This window comes from Canis lupus, chromosome 9 (genome assembly GCF_048164855.1).
Source record: "Canis lupus baileyi chromosome 9, mCanLup2.hap1, whole genome shotgun sequence".
Classification (NCBI taxonomy): domain Eukaryota; kingdom Metazoa; phylum Chordata; class Mammalia; order Carnivora; family Canidae; genus Canis; species Canis lupus.
This window is the reverse complement of record NC_132846.1, coordinates 14,198,912-14,221,492: the sequence shown is the minus strand read 5'-3', so window position 1 is coordinate 14,221,492 and position 22,581 is coordinate 14,198,912. Positions and strand designations below refer to the sequence as shown.

The window sequence follows — 22,581 nt, the reverse complement described above, 5'->3', positions numbered from 1 at the left end:
GTGCCTGGAATCTGGCTACTATGGGTCCTTGGACCAACTGTGTCATTCTCCAGATCTTTCCAGTGGAAAGAGACAAAAAAAAAGTTACTGTTTCATGGAGAAGATAGTTTATAACAAAACAACAATTCAAGAATAAGAATGTTTTACATTTCCACAATACCTTCCTTTGAGGGATTTGACAATGATAATAGTCTTAGTTCCATTCAGCATTAAAAAACATTTACCTAGGACTCAACTGTCTGCAGGGATATTTCAGTTAGGTTAAAAGTTGCAGTTCCCTTCAACTGGAAACTTAACAACCATTTCAGACAACGCTGACAGAGATGTTCATCAATAAGCCAACTGCAAAAAAAAAAATTAAAGGTGAAGATAGATGAATTTAATAAGAACATAAAATGTGTGTTATTTGGCATAAAAAGGGGTGAGTACACATTGTGTTAAAAGTAAGGAAAAACAATTTGTCACTGCTCATGGAATAAGGCAAGAGAGTTATCCTCAAAGCACCATTTTATTATTGCACTCAATTTGGGATCTCATTTGATTTCCCAGAAATGTAGTCTATTCATAGTCTCTACATAGGACAAGGTACAAAAGTTCATCTAAGAATTAAAGAATCTTCCCTAGACCTTTCCTCACTTGTGGCAGGGACTTGGTTAAATGTTTCCCATTTTCCCCACATTTCAGGTTCTCAAACCAGCACGGGCTGTAGAGCAGTATGGTAGCTGTTGCTAACTCTTGGGTGGCCTTTGCTAGAACTTGCTGGTAGGTTTAACCTTTCTCTTTCTAGGAGTGAGTGAAGCTGCTCCAGATTAGGTGGACTTTCTATTCCATTCTACCCTGAGAGTCCCAAAGGGGCTTTTACCCTAATGTAGAGAGTAGAGCTAAAAGGGGATACAATCTCTACAAGCACATGACAAAAGAACACTGGAAGCAAGTCTGATTGTTTCCTTTGTTTCTAGCAAGGAAACAGAAGCCCAGAATAATCAGTCTGTTCATCCAATGTTGCATAGCAAGCGAATAGCAATGTGCTGGCAGGAGAATGAAATTTTCTCACTCCCCTCACCAGGTGTGCCCCTATTAAGCCACTCTGTTCTCATGACTTCTACAAGGAGTCATGAGTTTGAAGGACATTTGACAAGGGGCTGTTGAGGACTGTTAAATATATTCAGAACTACCAAGTAATAATCAAGTGACTCTTGATTGTGCTTCCAGAGTTCTAGCCTCTAGAATTGGGTACAAGTGGGGTACAAGTTAAATACATGTTGATTTTTAAAAAACTGAATATGATAGCATGAAAAAGATGTTATAGAAGATGTCAACCATTAGTACAGGCATTTTAAAAGGAAAAGGGAAAAATCTTCAACTTCTCTTCCTGGCAATAGGGCCTGGAAACTCAAAAAGTTATATAATTCCAGTGGCTGCATATTCTCATCTCTAAATCCCCTTTAAAGGAACTTCAGACTGACCTAAGGAAGGAATATATTCTAGCCTTCATACAAATGATGACCAATATTTCTAAGTTCATTCATTTTTAAACAAATGTTTATTGAATTTCTATTATGTCCTGGAAGATCTTGTGGGAGCTTAAGCTTACAGTGTGATGGGGAGACAAATTATATACAGATAAATTTATGACATAGTGTCAGGTTGTGTTCAGTGCTATGAAGAACAATAAGGCAGAAGGATAAAGAAGATGATGGGGTACAGAAGGTGTGCTTGAGCTATTTTAGATGGGGTGGTGAGGGAAGCGACATGAGGGCAGAAATCCGAATGAAATGCAGGTGTGACCCATGGGAATACCTGAAGACAACCTATACAGAGGGAGAATAAAAAGAAGGTACAAAAGCCCTGGCAAAAGGGAGGTATAAATACTGCTGTCAGTTCAGCAACAACTTATATGGATTGGTTCTGTAAACCATTACCAGCAATGAGCTGAAAGTGACGTTTCCAATCCATGGCCCGCTGGTAGGTCAGAGTAAACATACACACCAACACATCCATACCCCCAGCAGCAGAGGGTTGAGAAATGATAGTACAGATGATTCTTTTAAGTAAGAGTCTTATAAGTAAGTCTTGTAACTCAAGGCACTTTGCAATGGGCCATTCTTTTGCAATGGGTTATTCTTTTAGTCTGATGGTGGAGGGTATTCATAGAGTGACAGGAGAGATGTGACTAGTTCCTTGTCCCCTAAGAATTTATGACACTAGAAGAAAGAAACTCCAGAATCCAGGCTCTTTTCCCTTATTTGGAATGAGCCAACACAATTTCGTCCAGAATGTGGTCCAAGGTTGGGTTCAAGCCACAGTGGTGGTTTGCCTTCCCCAAAGGATTCAATTTATGTCTATATAGATACATTAACCAAACCTAGAGCCTCCTGGACTGTGGGAGCCTAGAAGATCCATTTATCCCAGAGATCAACAACATGAAATTGGCCCTACCCCTACTTCACTTCTTGCATTCAAGGGCTATGTTAGTCTTGCCATGAGGCTAAATTAATTCCAAAGAAAACCATGTGGTATGTGCTTCTTTTGTTAAAGGAACAGATGACGTATTTCAGTCATATTTTGTCTCTTAAAATCAAATCAATATTCAGGACACTTAAGCAGGGAGAAATTTCCCAGAAATAAATGCATTTTCTATATTCCGAAGAAATCATTTATTATTCCTGAGCTCGTATAACTTCCAGGAGATAATCTGAAATATTATTGATGAATTACTATTTTCCATAGTTATAGGTGCACACGCAGAGTTGTGGAAGTTAAGATTTTGGACTATCTAGATCAACTCACAGTACAAGTGCCATAAACATTAAACCTCACATATGGACATGTATTGCATTCTTACTCTGGGTCAGGCACTGTAGTGGTACTTTATCTATATCTTCTTTATTTTACAGTACCTCCTGAAGAAGGTTCTACCAGGATTTTGTGAGAAAGGAAACAGATGCTTAAAAGAGTTAAGCAATTTACTTAAAAATCAAAGAGTCAGAAATGACAGGACTGAGTCCAAATCCCCAACTGTCTGACATCATAGCCTCTGTGCTTAATCACCATTCAGTAGAGCAGTTTTCAAGTAATGAAGGTCAAACAGAGTAAGGAATCTGGAAGCCCTTGAAATCTGTACAGAGTGAAGCACCTGCTACTTCAGACCACTGGATCAAGAGGTGACTTTGGGGAAACAGCAACGGAGGGCCTTGGTTGCTGCTGTTGAGGCATTTTTCATATCGAGAGCTAGGTCTCAGAAATGACGAACTATGTTTGAGTTGACTTTTTAGTTCCTCAGATTGTATTTTTTTCCTTTTTTTTTAAATTTTTTATTTATTTATGATAGTCACACAGGGAGAGAGAGAGAGAGAGAGAGAGAGGCAGAGACACAGGAGGAGGGAGAAGCAGGCTCCATGCACTGGGAGCCTGACGTGGGATTTGATCCCAGGTCTCCAGTATCGCGCCCTGGGCCAAAGGCAGGCGCCAAACCGCTGCGCCACCCAGGGATCCCTATTTTTTTCCTTTTAAGACTTTTTTTTTTTTTTTAATTGGGCTAAAGTCTCATATAGTGAGATTACATTTAAGGAAATTATCAGATTGAGAATATATTTATAGGGACATTGATGATAATTCTGAAGGGGATTAGTGCAAGACACTATATACAGAAAGAGTTGTTAATTTTTACATCAAAGATTTCGTTTTGAAAGTGATCATCACTTTCATCATTCTTAGCTACCAAAGGCTCAGACAGCCAACCTGAAAAGATCTAGTGTTAGTTGAAGATGGGATGCTCTTACTTCTCCTGCCTTCTTTCTAAAATCTGTATGATGAAAAATGAAATACCTGTAAGTTAGCAAAATACTTGGGCTGCAGTTACTGACATACTTAGAATTTACAGATGCTTCACAGAATGGCTAGTGATTATGCCTCTAGTTGGTAAAATAGCTAGCTGATTAGTCCCGGCAGAAATGACATATCCCAAGCTAGACCTACTGTCATGCCTTGGTAATGGGAAATAAATTCTTTAAGATCAGAAACAGTGTCAGTTGTATTTAAAATGACACTGGAAACCACATTGTAATGGACAATTGTGCAGAGGTGAGCAGGGAGAAAAAAGAGGTAATAGGATTTTAAACATTTGATTTTATTGGTTCTCTCCTCTGTTTGCATTTTTCATCAGGATAACCTCTGCCTGTAAGTTCTACCCTGGAAATTTTTTCTCCTTCAATTTATTCTGGGTGTCTGGGTTGATTGAAAGGCAATAAATGCGTAGTCTTAGAAAGCCTGAATGGTTGACAGAATTTTTGGTCTTTCTGAAAATTCATCTATTGATTTGACAAGACAGTTACATTTTGTGCAGTTTGGAATACTGTAGTCATCATTTCAAGACAACACAAATCCGAAGCAAAGGCTTTAGGAGAAGTACTGATATGTATGGACATCTGGAACATCTCTGAATCTCAGACTGGGGGAAACATCCAGATGGTACCTAGTCGTGTCAACAATTGACTAGGAGGAGGAGAGACTCCTAATTGATAAGTTTAGTATATGCTCTTAGAAATCTCCAGAGAAGGACCACTACCACATTGCCCTTCATATTAGTTCTAGTCATACCTCTAAGCTACACTTCTCCTGGTACAATTAAAATTCACTGCATACAGTTACCCTCTTGGGCAAAGAAAGAACCAACCTCCTTAGAGTAACACTTCATTTATTTTTATCAGTCTTTGAGAAATCATGGAGTTGTATTGGAAGGCATGATATCAGCAATATTGTTCTAATTTTCAGAAAGAGCCTCAAAATATTTATATCTAGAAAAATGTTCTTTAAAGATGACTTAATAGAAAGAAAATGGTAAATCACCAAATGCCAATACAAAGTAATGATGACTGGGTAATATTAAAATGACTCCATTTTTTGTTTTCTGAAAGGAATCCTCAGCTGATGGTTTAAGGGAATGTTATGGATGTGGTACATTCTGATTTTAGTAAGGCACTGGTAAAGATGAACAATATCCTGGCAGGCAAGATAAAGGAATGTGAGCCATCAAAGTATAGTCATTGGGTTCATAGGCATTCCACTGGTCACACTGATGTTAACTAGCAGGGTCTCTAGTGTGTTACAGGGCCCAGTACTATCAACATTTTCATTGCTATCACAGAAAAAAAGAGAACATGCAATTTAAATTAGCTAACATGTATTGAGTGGCAACTGCATGCAGTGTACTGTGCTGAGGCAAGGAAGTATAGTGAGAAATCACCCGGTATCCAGAGTAGTATATTGGAAAGGAGAAGGCATTTGAAATCAGAAGATATGGATATTTCTCTGTTTTGTTATTTACCATCTATATGACCTTAGATAAGTCAATTCATATTTCTGTGCCTCCGTTTAACCTAACTTCAAGTTGGGAAAGGTATAATTACTTAAAAGAATTATTGTGAGTTTCACATGAAACTATATGATAGTACTTGATGAAAAGGAGAGAAGATGCTTAGGTGAACATGTGTTATTTATCTTGATCCGTAGGAAATGTCTTCAGGTTATATATTATTATAACTTCATTTTACAGGTGGGAAAACTGAGGCAAGAGAGCTTACATAAGTCTTAATGCTATTCTAGCACAGAGGAGAAGAGAATAGGTGCATCAAGGGAGATGAAAAAAGAAGTGATATGTGAGAAGTGCCATGTTGGTTGTGTAAGAATAAATAATAGTGAAAGGGAATATAAGGGAAGGGGGAAGAAATGTGTGGGAAATATCAGAAAGGGAGACAGAACGTAAAGACTGCTAACTCTGGGAAACGAACTAGGGGTGGTGGAAGGGGAGGAGGGCGGGGGGTGGGAGTGAATGGGTGACGGGCACTGGGGGATATTCTGTATGTTAGTAAATTGAACACCAATAAAAAATAAATTAAAAAAAAAGAATTTTCTAGGTGCAAGTGTGGTGGAAAGGCATTTTAGAAAAAGAAAATAGCATGGTCAAAAGCATAGCAGTGTGAAATGAAGATATATTTCAGGAAAGCTGATTTGGACAGATTTTGCTAGAGCATCAGTAATAGTAGCTCCAGGGAAAAATGATGGAGATGGTGGTAGAAAAGGTAAGCTAGGACCAGATTCTTGAATATATTGATACTGTGAACCAGTGATGACTTAGAAGCAGATACAAAGTAAAGATCACTGAGGCTTTGGGGAGATATTCCAGGGAGCAGGGTGCAGAATGGAATGGAGAAGCAAAATTTTCTGGGAGGTTTCTCACAATAGATCCAGAAAAAGACTGTAAGTTAGGGGACCAGAAATAGAGCTAGGTGGATTCAACCAGTTTGGTGGCACATTGAAGGGGCACATGATCAAGAGCGAGAGGTTATATCTTCGTTATTGTGGACCTCATCAGCACAGCAAACCAAGAACTAAACTTCCATATGACTGAAACTGTAATGATTCCCTCCTAGTTTGCTATCATCTTGAGAGTTGTCAATATGCACATTCAATTAAGAATACATTGCATGTGAAAAGCCTTCAACTTTGAAATCTACCTAGCTGTGATTTTGACACTGAAATCCTAGTGATGCAACTTGCACAACTAAGTGAACAAGAAGAAAAGGAGGGCCATTTACCACTGAAAATAGCTCTTAACTACAGATGTCATTCTTTAATATTGGGTATAATTTTTATTAAAAAATGTTTTCTGAGAAATACTTTTCCAGAAGAGCATCTGCATAAAGGGGATCAAAATGTAGGTCTTGGTTTTTAACTTTTGCCGCCTAGGAGTTGATGTTTTCTGCAACAGGACTTTAATACGTAGTAACACAAAATGAATAAATGGGAAGGAGAAATGAGGAGGAAGGAAAAAGCTATTGTAATTTTGGTGAAATACATTCTGGAAGGTGTATTCATTTGGATTTTTAATAAGTATACCAAAGATGTCCTCCTATTAAATACGCGTTTGTAACCTGAGATCACTGGATTTACCTCAGGGATTCAGGAACTTCCTGATGTAAAATAAATTTACCTTGGGAGAGGCTCCACAGATTTAATCAAATCATTAATGGGATTTATGACACCCCAAATAAAACAAATTACTAGTAAAATTAGGGGAGTTCCTTTTCCCACAGAACAGATGCAACCATGAATTTGAAAAAAAAAAACCAAAACAAACGAACAGGTTCCAATTAAAAAGGCATCTCTGTGCTTAGAGAAAGCAGAGAAGAATTTGTTTTAGCTAATTAGCACCCTCTCATTTATTTGCCTTTGTTACTTCATGTCTAGATACAGGTATCCTTAGAGCTGAGGTAAATCTGCAGTCCCAATAAGCTAGTGAACCTACAAATTATTTTCTCTATTACTTATGCTTTCTGACTCTTTAACTCTTTATGTCATAAGGAGCCTGAATTGGTTACAGAAATCATTTATTTTTATTTTTTTTAAGATTTTATTTATTTATTTAGGAGAGACAGAGAGAGAGAGAAGCAGAGACACAGGCAGAGGGAGAAGCAGGCTCCATGCAGGGAGCCTGATGTGGGACTCGATCCCGGGTCTCCAGGATCATACCCCAGGCCGAAGGCGGCGCTAAACCGCTGGGCCACCCGGGCTGCCCCAGAAATCATTTAATAGGACACTTAGCTACAGGCAAATCCATACCCAAATCATCCCAGATGGGAGTTGGGTTTTTTTTTTTTTTTGGGGGGGGGGGAGGGAAGAATCTGAAGTGCCCCCTTATTCCCTTAGTAACTTGTTTCTGTATGACCTAGCAGGACCCCTTGGCATGGGAAGGTTTTCACCTCTGCCGGTGAGTTGAGAGACATTCTCAGTATCCTATAAGCATGACAGAGAGTTTCTCTCTTTTGTGTCTGTTTCTCAGCCCAGGATGCTCCGCTATGCCATCCCAGTTAGGACATCACAATGTGTGTGGATAGAAACGCCAGAAACGACAGTGGTGCTGGTGGGCATTGAAGAGCAGATTAGAAAACTGACAGTCCCAGGCTAATGGAAACTATCCTCCAAAGACAGGAGCGAAGGAGGCGACCCAATTAGTCTTCACTTCTCTAATTTCCCTGATTACATATCTCCTTTTACCCCCTGTGCTATACCTAGTAAGTTCCCCCAGACATAGACCTAATCAAGGAGGCAGAATATTGATGCAATGCAATTTAAAGGAGAGCTGTGTTAGGCTAAGATATGTGGCCAACAATGGGACCTAAACAACAAGAAGCCCCTGAGGCATAAAAAGTGGCTGGTCCAGATAACGTGCTACCGTGGATTTCAAAGCAAATGAGGACAGAGACAACTGAATGTCAGCTCACGGCTGGGAAACTTCATTGGCAAGAGGGCAACTTTCCCGAGGCCCAGGGCGTGGAAGCAACAGCAACCTATATCACACACCCTCTACTTGAATTTGCAGATTCAGAGGGGCACTTCTTTGGCTAGAATTCTTGGTGGTGGGCACCTGGGCAGGTGTTCAAGTCCCTGGAAAGGAAGGTAAATCTCTGCGGATCTCCGTAAAGGAGTGCTGTGCGATGTGCTGGGCCATAAGAGAAGGTCCTAATCAGGCAGGGGGTCTTTCTTTTAAAAATTGAGAGGAACCTTCCATTTGTTGAGGTCCAGCTCCTGCCGAGCTCTTCTTTGGCCTTTATCTGTTAAGCACTGAAGCAGAGGGTAGAGAGGGCAGACTCTGGAGCCTAACTGCCTGGTCAATCCTGACTCCTCGGTAGCTGCTTGAGGGCTATGTGAACATGGGCAAAGTACTGAGCCCACTAAAGCTCAGTTTCACCACCTGCAAAATGGGCGTAACAATAGTATGTAAAGTTGAAGAAATGCCTGGCACAGAGGAAGTTTTTCAATACTGTACGGTTTAGAGAAGTAAGTATGAAGTGTTTGGCAGAGTACCTGTCAGAGAGTCAATGTTCGGCAGGCGTTACTTTTGCAGCCATTATTACTGTCAGCAATAATAACACTCTTCAAGAAAGAGTGGCAGATAAGGTGACAGACAAGTCAGAAAAGCGTATGTGCCCAGGTCACAGAAAAAATGGAGAAGTACAGTGGCCTGCATCGGTCACGGCTTCACATCTTGGAGCTTTACGGGAAAAGAAAGAAGCAAACAATGGTAATAAATTAGGAGGAATATTGGGAGTGTGGTGAAATTACCATTGCTGTTTCTTTTTATTTGTGCTTATTGTGTGGTGGTGGGGTGATTACCAGTTTTATTTGAATGTTTTATAAGCTGTTAGATTTATTTACTGAGAATGAACAGATAAGTAGGGATGTTCTTCAGCTGTGTCATGTCATGGGCTCCCATCAGCTCTTCCCCTAACTTGCAGACAAGGTTAATTAACGAGGCAAGGGCATCGTGGAGGAGGAGGGGTAGAGCTGGAGCTGTTGGATGATTCATCTTATCAGGGAAAGAGTAGAAGAATCATCTCTCATGTTAGCAGTACTGGGGAGAGAGGTAAGGTACTGGATGGCGACCTTCGTGATGTCTTCGGAAGATGTATGGGCAGGGTTGGTCAGAGGAATATGATCACCTTAACATGGCAGGATTTGATGGAAACTAGAATAGCTGCTCTTTTCCAATCCTGGATGTTCACGATTGTACTATTTCATTTTGTTTCTCGAGGATGCTTTCTTGCAGCAAGGCGTCTTCAATCCCAAACCCAAGGAACTCTGCAAACACTGTTCTTCTGCTGTTTCCATGGTGGTGTGCTCTCATTTACCCCTCAAGGTGACATGTCACCTTCTCAGGGACACCCTCCATGACTGCTATCCAAAGTGGCCCCACCAGCCACTCAGCATAACAGTGTAGCCTAGTGGTTCAGTGCCCAGGCTGTGGAGCCAGGCTCCCAGAGTTCAAGCCATGCTCTGTCCCTTCAAATTGTGAAGTTGGGTATGCTAATTAACCCCTGGCCTTAGGTTCTTCACCTGTAAAGTGGAAACGATGACAATTTTTTTTTCTTCTGGGACTGTGGTGAGGGCTGATGCACGCACGGGGCACCATGCCCAGATACTGTAACATGTCTACTACGGTAGCCACGGTTGTTTTGGGCTTCATTGCTGCCCGAAATCACCTTCTTTATTTATTGTTATTGACTGTCTCTCGCTGTTAGAATCTAAGTACCATGAAAACAGGGACTTTTTATTGTTTAATGCTGGAGTACTGGATCTAGAAGAGGCTCTCGAGTAGGAACTCAAGGAAAATTCATCGAATGGATAATCTATTAATATTTAAGAAATGAGCTTGTCCAATTTCAGGCCATGCAGCAAAAGCAGCTGTACTGAGCTGACCAAATGACAAAAACAGAAAGAATGCAAGCTATGTGGTCTCTTGCCTAGGTGGAAACACAAATGATTTCTCCACTTGGACAGTGTACTTTTTTGTAGATTCAAAATTTCGCAGGGCTTTATGATCTCTAGTCGGTCATGGGAAAGCAGTAAATTTTTTATTGTTGTTCAAAAAATTAAACTACCCAATGATATTGAAGTATACTAAATGCTGCTTTGTCAAACTATGGTTCACCTCTCCCACCCTTACTCCCTCTTGGGACATGCCCCCTACAAACCAGTAAAAGCCACTAAAAGTGAGGAACAAATGCTGACACAACAGAGGTGAAAAGGAAGGCCTGCAGCTTCTAAAGACTGGAATGCAAACACCGCAGCTTCCTACCATAAAAGTGACACTAACTGCTCTTCCTACAGCTTGCTTAGAGATTCCAAACTTGCTAAAGCTACACACTTCGTAATGAATAAATGTCTTGTGTTCAGTAAGGCAGGAAAAAAAATCAGCATAGTCCTAAGGATAGAGTTGGGATTTTTTTTTCCTCCATGTATCCCTTTGTAACAGGCCTCGCTATGGGGTCATACTCCTGCGGGTGGAGCTGCCTGAAGCGTCTCCTTCTTCGAACCCTGTTAAAGGTTAGGATGTTCCACGTGCACCTTTCAGACGGTAGGACAGCTCAGCTAAAGGTCGTTTGTGGAAGGGCCTGCTTCCCTCTGAAGAATTCATGTCAAACAAAGTACCCGCCTCTGACTTTTATGCGGCCGCTGGTTTCTGATGACTTATATATGGATTTTAAGCCCAATGATCATGACTATTAAGCATCCCTGGCAATGCTACGGTAACCCTAAAGAATTGAGCTCTTGGAAGCTCTCGACTCTAAAAGTGGTAAAGGTCATGCCAGCCACGTCTCTTGTATATTCGGGTGCTGTTTGTCCTCCTGCATATGGTAAATATTGTGTGAGAGAGTGGGTAGTGTGCTGTAAAATTGATAAGATTTCAGGTTGCCAAAGGCATTTCATAAATTTCATAGGTCTTAATTTGTGTTGCTATGGTAACCGAAATGCTGGAATTTCCCGAGATTAGGAGGCTTTTCTATCCTTACCCTTAAAATGATAATAATGTAGATTATGACTCCAGACTTGGTCCTGGCTGTTGTGGGGAACGTGTGCTCTGTATGTTGAGTATTCTATGTATGCTAAGGTATGACTGAATGTGCAATAAGTGCAATTTCAATTAAGATTCCTGACATCCAACCTGATTTTCTTATTTACATATATGAGTCTTGGTGGCCAAGAGGTCAGTAAAATGGATAGTCTTTCTTTAAAGAGAAAGGGGGAATTTGAAGGGAGAAGTAGAATTCTTACAAGTATCCATTCTAGAACACTCATCTTAAGGATTGATATGAATTTGGTTCAGCTTCCCCATCAAAGTGAATTTCTAGCAAGTGCTGAAGACCTTGGTGCATTATTAACAAGTGTTTTAAGAAAAACACTATATTGAGGGATTTAGTGCTTCAGCAATGTCTGAAGTGAGAATGAGAGGTATAATGAAGCCCCTACCTTGAGACAGGAAAATAACTAAGAACCCCATGGGCTGCTCAAGGTCACAGGCATTAATTATATGGACCCAAAGCAGCCAGCTGGGAAGCTCGATGCAAATGACCTAGGATTGGCCTGAGACAGAAATATGTCCCTTCCCAGAGCCCAGCTTACCTTATATCCTGATGATTTGATGTGCACGCCGCGTTTGGTCAGAGTAGATTTCATTCGGATGAAAAAGGAACGCTCAAGGGTGTTGTCAGTGGTTAGCAGACTGGGGCTGGTTGACTCCACTGAAGAATACAAAAATATACACACACATGATTTAGATGTCTACACAGCCCCTCACAGCTACTGCTCAGGTGCAATCCTTGAGTTCACTAAAAATAAATGACTGATGGGTGCTAAGAGCGTAGTAATCAATGTACCTCATTTAGAAAATGTTTCCTTTGCAGAAAATAAAAAAGAAAAATTAATGAATCCGAAGTAACTCCATTCCAGTTTCTAGCAGGAGCTTTCTAGGCCTTTTAACTTCCAGCAGCTCCCCAAGTAGGATCTACAGTAAGTAACAATAGCACACCTGGCAGTGTGGCCCATGCACATGGAGAGCGTGAAAAAGGACACCATAGATTTACATGCCGTACAACCAAGACTGAGGCAGAGTCTTCAGATGAAGAGTACAGATAGCTTGCTCTTTGTTTTCCCTGCAAATCACTTCTGGTAACATTTGCCCACTGGGCAGTTCTCTAAGTACCGTGAAACCGTATCCTGGCCAGGGTCCTTGCCCTCCTGAGTCGGTCTCCTTTGTTGTGGGGGAATAGGAAAGCATAACGTCTTCTCAACTGACTCCCGATAGAGGGCTTAGAATGGAATGTATAGACGGAAACGAATAAAAACTACTAACAATATCAACTGTCCATTCTTGTCACTAAAGGCAGCTTGTCCTCCCTACTGCCATCTGAACGGGGTATTAACAAATAATAGTCTCCTCTCTTAAGCAAGACAGTTACTCTTTCCCTTTATGCACTTTTAGGTTAAGGGGAACAATTCTTTTCTTCTGAAACTTAAAATGGTAGTTTGCAGTCTTGATCTACAAATACCTTTAGGCAAACAGGCCACAAGGCAACAAAAAAAATCTATCTTCTAAAAAAAAAAAAAAAAAAAAAAAAAAAAAAATCTATCTTCTAATGGATTTTATAAATATAAGTGTTTTCCTGCAAAGAAATTAATTTTGGCATTTTAGAGCCTAATCAATACTGTCTAATTTTACTTTCCTAAAACAAAACTTTAAAGTTTAAAATTTTTTTCTGGGTTTAAAATTAAAAAAAAAAAAATGTCCAACAGCAAATAGGATTTTTTTTGAGAAGCCTTACCCCTGCCACTAATTTCCTCTGGGGTGGGGGGCAAACAAATATGTGTCACAAAGGGACTTGTAAGAATTAAGAAAATGTGAAAACAGGTATTAAAACAAAGAAAAATAGCAAAAACAAGCCTTCCAGCATTAAGAAACATATTTCTATGTTTCTAAGGGAAAGAAATACCTATTTTTTACATGAAACTTGATGCTCAGATGAAGGACGAATACAAGCTCCTATTCTAACAGAAACTTTGCTGTTCGTTGTCTGTGGCTTTTCTTGAATCATTCCTGCCTAAATAGGGCTCTATTTTCCTATGTTTGTGGCACTTTTCTTCTGGGGTGAGGGAACCATTGACAAGTGTCCCTTTCTTATGTGTCTCTCTTAAGATTTTCTTTCTTTTCTTTTCTTTTTTTTTGTTTTAGAGAGCATGGATCTGATGTCATTTTAAATGTACAGCTTTTTATCACTCGAGGGAAAAGCAGAGCCATGTTATATTTAGTACTTTCATTTCTTCTGATTAAATATGAATTACTATGAAATTTTTCTCATCATCTAACACGCCATAATACGCCAACAGCTTTTTAATACACTATATAAGCACAAACTTCTGCTCTAAGAGTTTAATTTGCCCCTCTAATCCAATCACATCAACCTTATTTCTCTTATCAGAGATTCCCATTTTGAATTAAATGAGCTCATTAGTTTTAATCAAAAGCAGAGAGATCAAAACTTAAACGTAAATGCTTTAGATCAGAACTGTCAGTCAGCCGTGCAGTTCTATTTTACTAAAACACAAGATCAGAGACCCTTAGAACCAATTTTTTCTCGTAAGGGATGCCGAGAGCTTGAAGATGCTATATCCTTTTTTTTTTTTTTCTCCCCTTCCCAAGGACAGATTATACATTTAAGGTTAGACTTAATTTATAGCAGTTTTTCATCCTGGTGGAAATGGAAAAGTATGCCAATCTACTGTTGTCCCTTTCACATTTATTGGCACAGGTCCTCAGAGACTTGAACTAACGTGAAGCCATCAGAATCCACACCGCAAACTCAGCCTTCAAAATTCAGCTCCGTTCAGCAAGATCATGTTTGCAATTGCTGAGGGAAAAATGCAACTTCTCACAGAAGTGAGGGAGATTTTAGGGCTAGGGTGCTGGGTACCCTGACCCCACGAGGAGGGAACCACCTCGCTATGGAAGGGTGAATAATTCAGGCATCATTAGGAATCACTGTTTTCAGTATGTGGAATTGCACAGGAAAACACTTAGCATGCACGTTAGAGATGGCAGCGTGGGTGCTTCCCGCTGGGCGACAAGCCTTGTATGAGCCGTGGGGGCGAACACTGCGTCCTGCCCTGGCTGAGGCCCCCCCTGCAGCACCCCCGTGTCTTACAACAGTAATTGCCTAAACATACAGGGGCAGCGTTAATTAAACCCAGGACAACTGGTGTGAGAGGAACGCTAAGGTCAGGTTTTGCTCCATTGGAGCTGAGATTTAAGATCTAAACTGGTCTTCAAGCTTTATTTCAGACCATGGGGGAATGGGGAGTTGAGGAGAAAGAGAGGGGGCAACTGAGAAAAGAGTTTGACTTCTGATAAAGATTTCTCTTTTAATTCCATATGACTTTCTAGTTCAGAGGACAGGGCAGGAGTAACGGGCCACGCTGGCCCTTTCAAAGGGACACGTAACGAGCTCATTCATGGCGTGCAGGCACACACACGTGCCATGGCCCTGCTTGCTTCAAGGCTAGCAGATACACCCCAGGTCTCCCCGCTCTGACAATGGTGTCTCTCATGTAAAAGATGTATTATCCGCAGGTGACAGGCAAGAGTGGCAGCTTTAGAAGAGAAGGCTTCTATGTGTCTCAGGTGAGAAGCACGATTTTGATGAAGGTTCTACTGGGAGAGAATGTGGCCTTGGTGATGTGCAACATGACTGTGGCATTGAAGAGAGGGTGTGTGTGCGTACCCAAGCATGCAGATATGCGTGTGTGTATTGGGGGTGTGTGTGAACAGGACAGAGTGGTGAGAGGACTGTCTTTAAGACTGGTGCTCTCTAAAGACAGGGGGACCAGTCTATGGCAAAGAAGCACTGTGGAGTGCTTTCTAGATGTCACATGTTTTCCTGTCAGCTTTTTGAGGCAGGCTATGATTGCTGCATGCTCTGATAAGAAATTTGGGATTCAGAGAAGCTATCTCTGCTGCCTGAGACACAGGAGAAATTTATGGGTAAAACTGGATTAAGTGGTCAAAGCCCAGATATGGCCAGTTTTGACTCATGAGTTATAAACAAGGAGCTGAAAAACAAAACACAGACAAGAGCCATACCACTAAAATCTAGATAAAGAAATATACTCTCTTTGGCTGAATCTCAAGGGCTTCAACTTTTTAATAAATCTAAATTATCTCAGCTCTTGAAATGTCAGTTTTTGCATATTTTGTAAAATTTACAGAACAATTTATAGCAAAGTTGTAATAATTTTTATGTTGGCAAATGCCACCATAATGTGAAATCGTATCTGCGTTATTTCACATTTGTTTATGAATCCCTAACTAGCATTGTAGTTGCTGCTTCCTTATTACTATGTAGGAGCAGGGGTGATGTGAGAGCTGGAGTGGGAGGAGGTAGCTGAGAACCATCTAGTTCTACTGGCTAATCCTAGGGCCAGGTCCACCTGAACACCTCAGGATTCTCTCCAGGGTCCCTGTAAGTAGATGAGGCCCCAGAATAAAGAGGGTCTTTCTTTTTCATACACTATGAATGTTTTCAGTGCAACCTGGTGTCAGAACCCTGCAACTGCCACCAAATCCCGATGTATGAGAGAAGGAAAAGAAAAATTAAATTTTGAGAAAACTCTGTTGCAATTGTGAACGAAGTATTTTTCCTTTTGAAGGAGAAGTGGATTGGGGTATGTTGCTAACATATGAAGTTAAATATACTCTTTTCCTATTTCATTGCCTAAATGAATCTTTCCTTTTTCAGAGGTTCTGTGCACACAGGACAAACCAAAGTGCAAATAACCAAAATGACTTTCAGAAGACAAGGGAAGAGATGTTTGTTCATTTTGCAATTACCGTGATAAAGCCAAATTGTTTCATTGTCCTATTCTGTTAGCTTTGTTAGATACTGATGTATTTTAGGACTTTAGAATGAATATGTGTCAAGTATGTGACAAGTTGTTTCTTATAAAAGTTTTCCTGCTCTTCCTCAGCCACTTGGAAGTTATCTTGAGTTGTACGGCTTTCCCTGGTCAAGGAAATGTGAGCCAAAGTCATGTGTTGCTTCCAGGTAGAATTTTTTTTTAAAGATTTTATTTATTTATTCATGAGAGACACACAGAGAGAGGCAGAGACACAGGCAGAGGGAGAAGCAGGCTCCATGCAGGGAGCCCGATGTGGGACTTGATCCCAGGACTCTAGGATCATGCCCCGGGCCAAAGGCAGGTGCTAAGCCGCTGAGCCACCCAGGGATCCCCTCCAGGTAGAATTTTAAGAGTTAGTCTCTTAGTAGAGAGAGGTACTCTCTCTTTCCTTTGGCCATGGTGACTATCAACATTTCAGATGGTTCCTGCTCCATCAGCCTGGGTCTTGGAATGAAGATAGTGTGGGACAGGCCCCACAACCGACTCTCACAGAAATAAATTTTCTGGGATCCCTGGGTGGCGCAGCAGTTTAGCGCCTGCCTTTGGCCCAGGGCGCGATCCTGGAGACCCGGGATCGAATCCCACGTCGGGCTCCAGGTGCATGGAGCCTGCTTCTCCCTCTGCCTATGTCTCTGCCGCTCTCTCTCTCTCTGTGTGACTATCATAAATAAATAAAAATTAAAAAAAAAAAAAAGAAAATTTTCTTATAATTTCAGAATTTTTTTTTTTTTTTACTGCAGCATAACTTAGTCCATACTGATACAAATACTAGGTCTTTATTATATAAAAAGAGTCCGTATTGCCAAGTCTTCCAGTCAGTGGCATGGTACACAGACATCACATCTGTGTCTGACTCCAAAGGTCATGATGTAGCCAAATACTGTTCTTATCGTTATTTATCTATATTCTCATTTTATCTCTTATGCTTGGTATTCGGGGGCAACAAGGCTGATAGTTCTAATTTGCATCTTCTTCAGCACCTACCATGGTTCCTTGTTCCCAGAGCAAAAACTATACATATATGCATGTAAATACATATATGTCTTTACATCATACATCTCATATATTTGAGAACTAATATTCATTAACTGTTGCCTTTAATGTAAGAAAATATTCCCAACCTAGTTTCCCAATAGTAGGACAAACATGGTAAATAAATCTTTTCTCAGCAGATTTTATGTTTACCCAGGATGATAAGTGTGGTCATTTTAAAATGCCACACATCACTCAATACTCCTCTTTCCAAAAGGCAGAGTCTGCTTTATCTCCCCTTGAGTGTGGGCCAGACTTGGTGACTTACTTCTAATAAATAGCACATGGTGGGATTGGCGGTGTATAACTCAGTCATGACAGACAGAATGGCTTCTGTTTTGCTCTTTCCTGGATCATTCACCCTGATGGGAGCTGTCTGCCACATTTTGAGGACACCTAAGCAACCTGGTGGATGGGCCAGCGTTGCAAGGCCTCCTAGTGAGGCTTCCTAATGAGTTGCGGTCACATGAGCGAGCTTAGAAGTGGACCCCCCTGCCCCAGTCGAGTCTTCAGATGACTGCTCTGACTGATATTTTCATCACCACCTCATGAAAGATCCTGAGCTAGAACTGCTCAGATTTACTGCTACTGGATTCCTGACTTGTAGAAAATATGTGAGATAGTTTTAAGCAAAACATTTGGGGTGATTTGTCATGCATTGATAGATAACTATTATAATATCCACATAGACGTTCTCTTTGGAAAAAATCATAGCCTTGTTTCTTATGTGACAACAACATGGGTAAAACTCCTGTGACAGTGAGAAGGAAAGCATAGCCCACAGTGCCAGTACCTGGCGAATTCACGTATGCAAGCAACACTGCTTGCAATGCTGATTTTTGTAAGCAGGGTTTGTGTTTTCTTTCTTTTTAAAAATTTTTAAAAGATTTTTATTTATTTATTCATGATAGGCAGAGACAGAGAGAGAGAGAGAGAGAGAGAGAGAGGCAGAGACACAGGCAGAGGGAGAAGCAGGCTGCATGTCGGGACCCCAATGCGGTACTCGATCCCAGGACCCCAGGATCGTGCCCTGTGCCAAAGGCAGGTGCTAAACTGCTGAGCCACCCAGGGATTCCCCCAGGGTTTGTATTTTCAAAGGTAAATGTTCAAATGATTTTTTAAAAAGTACAATTTGCAAAAGGTGCTATCAACAGTGGCATCTACAAGTCTGGGAGATCTTGAAAGGCCAGCCTGATGTCTTACTTGTCTATTGTATCTATTCCTGTTCTTCTCCAGCTTCTCTTACCTCCTCTACCCCCCTCCGCTCCCCTCTGCCCTGCCTCCGCCCCACCCCCTGTCCCCCCATGACCAGCAAGTGCTCAGGATTGTGTTTCATGTAAGTAGTCACTCACTTTGCCTGTGGAATAAAATAATAGTCAGGTGCTTTCTTTTAAGAATAATTATTCCCTTTACACTTGCCATGCCATTCTGCTAGAACATCTTGTCCCAAGATATGGTGTGTTGTAGTTGGTGGTTCATTTTTGAGGAGAGGGAATCATATGCCTTGTCCTTGTTTTCATCTCTAAGGAAGCATGTTCTGCAAAGCGTTATTTTGAACCATGGACCGGTGGTTTGGTAGTTAAAAAAGGATTGGCCTGATATTCCCCAGAATTAGAATACTTTGTTCTCTTTTTGAGAGTTGGTCTTCACCTCACTGGCCTGTCCTCTACCATGTGCCAGGCAACGTTGAAGGAGATAACAGTCTTTAGTGGACTAGACTGAGATCCTTGCCCACTGCCGCAAGGCAGTACCCAACATTTTCTGTGAACACGAGTTCACAGAACCACCCTTTGGATATCGTGCAAAGGCAGTTCCAGCCAGTATGCTCTGGCTCAGCAATCAGCCTCTATCAACTTCACTGCTTGCTCTGAAATACGACAAAAAAAAAAACCCCAAAAAAACAAACAAACAAACAAACAAAAAAAAGACCCTGAATTTATTTAAGTCTCATTAGGGCTGATTCCTGCTCCCACTCGGTTGTGAGTCTTCAGCTTTGTTTAGAAACTTGCGAATCATTAACTGAAACTCTAGAGCATAGCTGTGAAAATAATTGTGGTTCAATAATGATGTAATAAACTTTTTTCAAAGTCACATTAAGAATAATCCGCCAAAAAAAGGGAGAAAAATAATACTCTGCCAAACCATGCCACCTGTCAGCACACACTCCCTGGCAATATCTGCCTGCCTGGGATGAGAATCCTAACGCATAAGGTTGCCTTTCAGGTTTCCTGCGCCTGGCAGGGGTTGCTACTCGGTGAGGCTGTCCCCTGAGGAAGGGAGTGTTCAGCTGCTGCCTGCTGCTCCCCAGTCGGTGTGTGGATGATACCACTCTGGGGAAACAGACACGGTGTCCGAGTCAAGCTGCTACCGGTGGGTGTTTCTATATGCAACTCCTAAACAACAGGAAAGTTCAAAGGGTAAAACCAGGTAGCCTTTGAGAGTCCATGACATCCAACGTGCCCATTCTGCAGCAGGCTGTGTGCTCCAAAGAACATGCCATATGAATACTGCAAGCAAGTGTTTTAAATCTTACTGGAGACGCCCTATAAATGCTGCCACTTGAGGGATCTATTCTGGGAGAGAAATATAGCATGTCCTCCCGGGATGCCGTTGGATTCCATTACCAATATTGCGTATGGGATCGAGTGTGGCAATGCTTTTATCACGACTATAAAGTGGTTATGAGCCAATTCCTCATATAAAACATACTCAGTAACATTGAGGCTCCCCCCCTTTTCTGTTTCCTCCTTTTATTTCCTTCCTTTCTTTTCTCTCTTTTCCTTTCCTTTCCTTTCCTTCTTTCTTTCTTTCTTTTTTTTAACAACAAACATGATGTCAGACAAAGGGCATCAGAACTTGGTCTTTGTAGTACAAAACAAAATAACAATACATAAACACCTTTGTGGAGGCAGCTCAAAACCCCATGTTTTCTATTAAAAAGTCATGTTCAATCTTCACTGTTGATAGAACCGAATAGCTAACACAGAGAACATTGTATATCAGAAAGGTCAATAGTTATTATGAGCTACAAATATATTTTTTTTCCATCCTTCAGGCTGTTTAGCACATATCACAGCATGAGCAGCTGTCTTCTTTAATGCTTTTAAAATTAGAATCCCAAAGAGGAAGAAAAAATTATGGTTGAAATGATTGCTCTTTGCTTTTGTAAGTTTACTTTAATATACTATTTTATATACAGGAGTCTTCCATGCAGCCTGTCCATGGGGCGGGAACCGGTTGCCAGTATCAAGCTGAACTGCCGTGTTTATTTTCTTAGCATTCTGGCCAAATCTCCATTTTAGGAGCAGATGTCATCGACATACTATATTTTAAAAAGGAGTTGTATAGAGGAGTCTGGTTACAGAGGCACTTGCAAATACACACATATGCATTCTTCCTTTTCACTGCTGTAAGGCTCTGTGACCAACTCCAACAATGCCATGTGATGAGAAACAGTTACACAGCACCGGCTGAAAAATCAGGCCCTGATTCAAACCACTGATACACAAACTCTCTCTCTTTCCAAGTGCAGGCCTATGGACCAGGAGCATGCCTTTTACATCTTTAAAAGACGATCTTTTAAAGGTGGATCATCTGTCTGCCCATCCCTAGAACTTTTTGCCCTCACTCAGCACATGATCCTGAAAGATAATATGAGGTTCTAAAATAGCCCATGGAAGCACATGTCAGATGTTTTATTATAGCTCACTTAGTCTTTGTTCAGTGTTTTAAATACTGAGTAGCTACAATGAGCTGGAACCATTTATAAATGTAAGTGCTTACATTTTGGAGAAGGGAAAATAGATGGTAACTTCTGGCAATGACGAATGCTATAAAGAAGAGCATTGAGGAAGAAGGGGCTGGAAGCAAGCAGGGCCATGTGGTTGGTTGGGTGGTCACAGGGGCCACACTGATGGGGGGGCTTCGGACATGACATGAAGTCATGTGGATAGCTGGGAAAAGGTGCCACACACACCTCACAGTGTAACTTTAGGACTTTGGATTGGTAAAAGGCTTTATGGAAAATGATGATTTGGATAGATACATACTAGTGACAAATTCTGGACATGTTACCTTTTGCCCTCTTTTCTGTCCAAGATTAAAATAAATGCTATCCTAAAGATAAATAATTTAACATGTAGGAAACTAAGGGAGGAGTTAATTGACAGAATTGTCCAGAGCATTCAATGGCTCCCAGATATGCCCACTGGTAATGTCGATTCTTTGGGCCACTCCAGAGGGAGCAGCTTCCAGACAGAAGGGGAAGAAAGACTGAGTATATAAATGACCTTCTTTTCTGTGGTGGATTTTGGTAATGAAAATAAAGAGACCTGGACATGTTTACTGATCAAGAAGACTGACCTTAAAGTTGTATACATTGGAAATGCTAATGGAAGAGTTTAAGTTCTAAGGAATATTTAATCAGTGATTGAGAAAGATAAGTGAGCCTCTGAAATAGGGGCGGGGGGGAGAAACAAAAGGCAGATGTAAGACAAAAAGGAGAGTCAGAGAGAGAGAGAGAGAGAGAAAGAGAGAGAGAGAGAGAAGGTGTGATGGGAATGGCCTTGAACAACTTAATTTCAACAGAGGAAGTGAGAGGAGGAGAGGATTTTGAAAGTGAAAGAAGGTACCTAGCAGCCCATGTGGGCAAAGCAACTAGGACTAGCAGAAAATAAGTAATATAACTACACAGTGGCTGGAAGTTGCTTAATTTTAGGAGCGCTAATTTTCTAGGGTACCCTAATAGCAATGGCTTTGTAGTCTTTCCAGGCAATGCTCAGGATTCTGAACTTCTCCCAGGGTTGGGAGTTGGTACCATGGGAATGAAACAAAGTCCAAAAGGTGATGGATTACCAAGGGTTAAAAACAAGAATGTGCCAGTGACAGAGTGAGGGGCTAGGGAAAAGAAAAGGGTGATGGGGCAGCAGGGTGGTGACCTGGGGGAGGTAGTCAGGAAGGAGGCTTTGTTCAGAAAGGATTTGTCAAAATGTTGTTTATGGCTTTTAAATAAGTGTATGTTATCTCTTTCTACTCTGTGTTCATAGGAAATTTGGAAAATGTGAAAGCGTAAACCAGAAAAAAAAAATCTCTATAACCTTATCACTCAGTTATAGTCACTATGAAAACTGATGTTTTGTTACAGCCTTATTTACTATCTATTTATATATTTATTTCAAAATTGGGACCATATCTGTGTCACTATCATTTTTGAAAGTCAGTCATAGCTCCCTATGTGATAATAACATTACAAACATACTAATT

General features: G+C 40.9%; 1 protein-coding gene across 6 annotated transcripts in view; it reads right to left on the bottom strand.

Moving 5' to 3' along the window:
• The window catches only part of NPAS3 (neuronal PAS domain protein 3), an 839,616-nt gene that overhangs the window by 55,037 nt on the left and 761,998 nt on the right, over nt 1-22,581 (bottom strand). For all 6 annotated transcript variants that reach the window (XM_072838226.1, XM_072838221.1, XM_072838222.1 and 3 more), the window contains one exon: nt 11,962-12,080. In XM_072838226.1, coding sequence (XP_072694327.1) covers nt 11,962-12,080 — 119 coding nt within the window. The remainder of the gene's footprint in view (nt 1-11,961; nt 12,081-22,581) is intronic.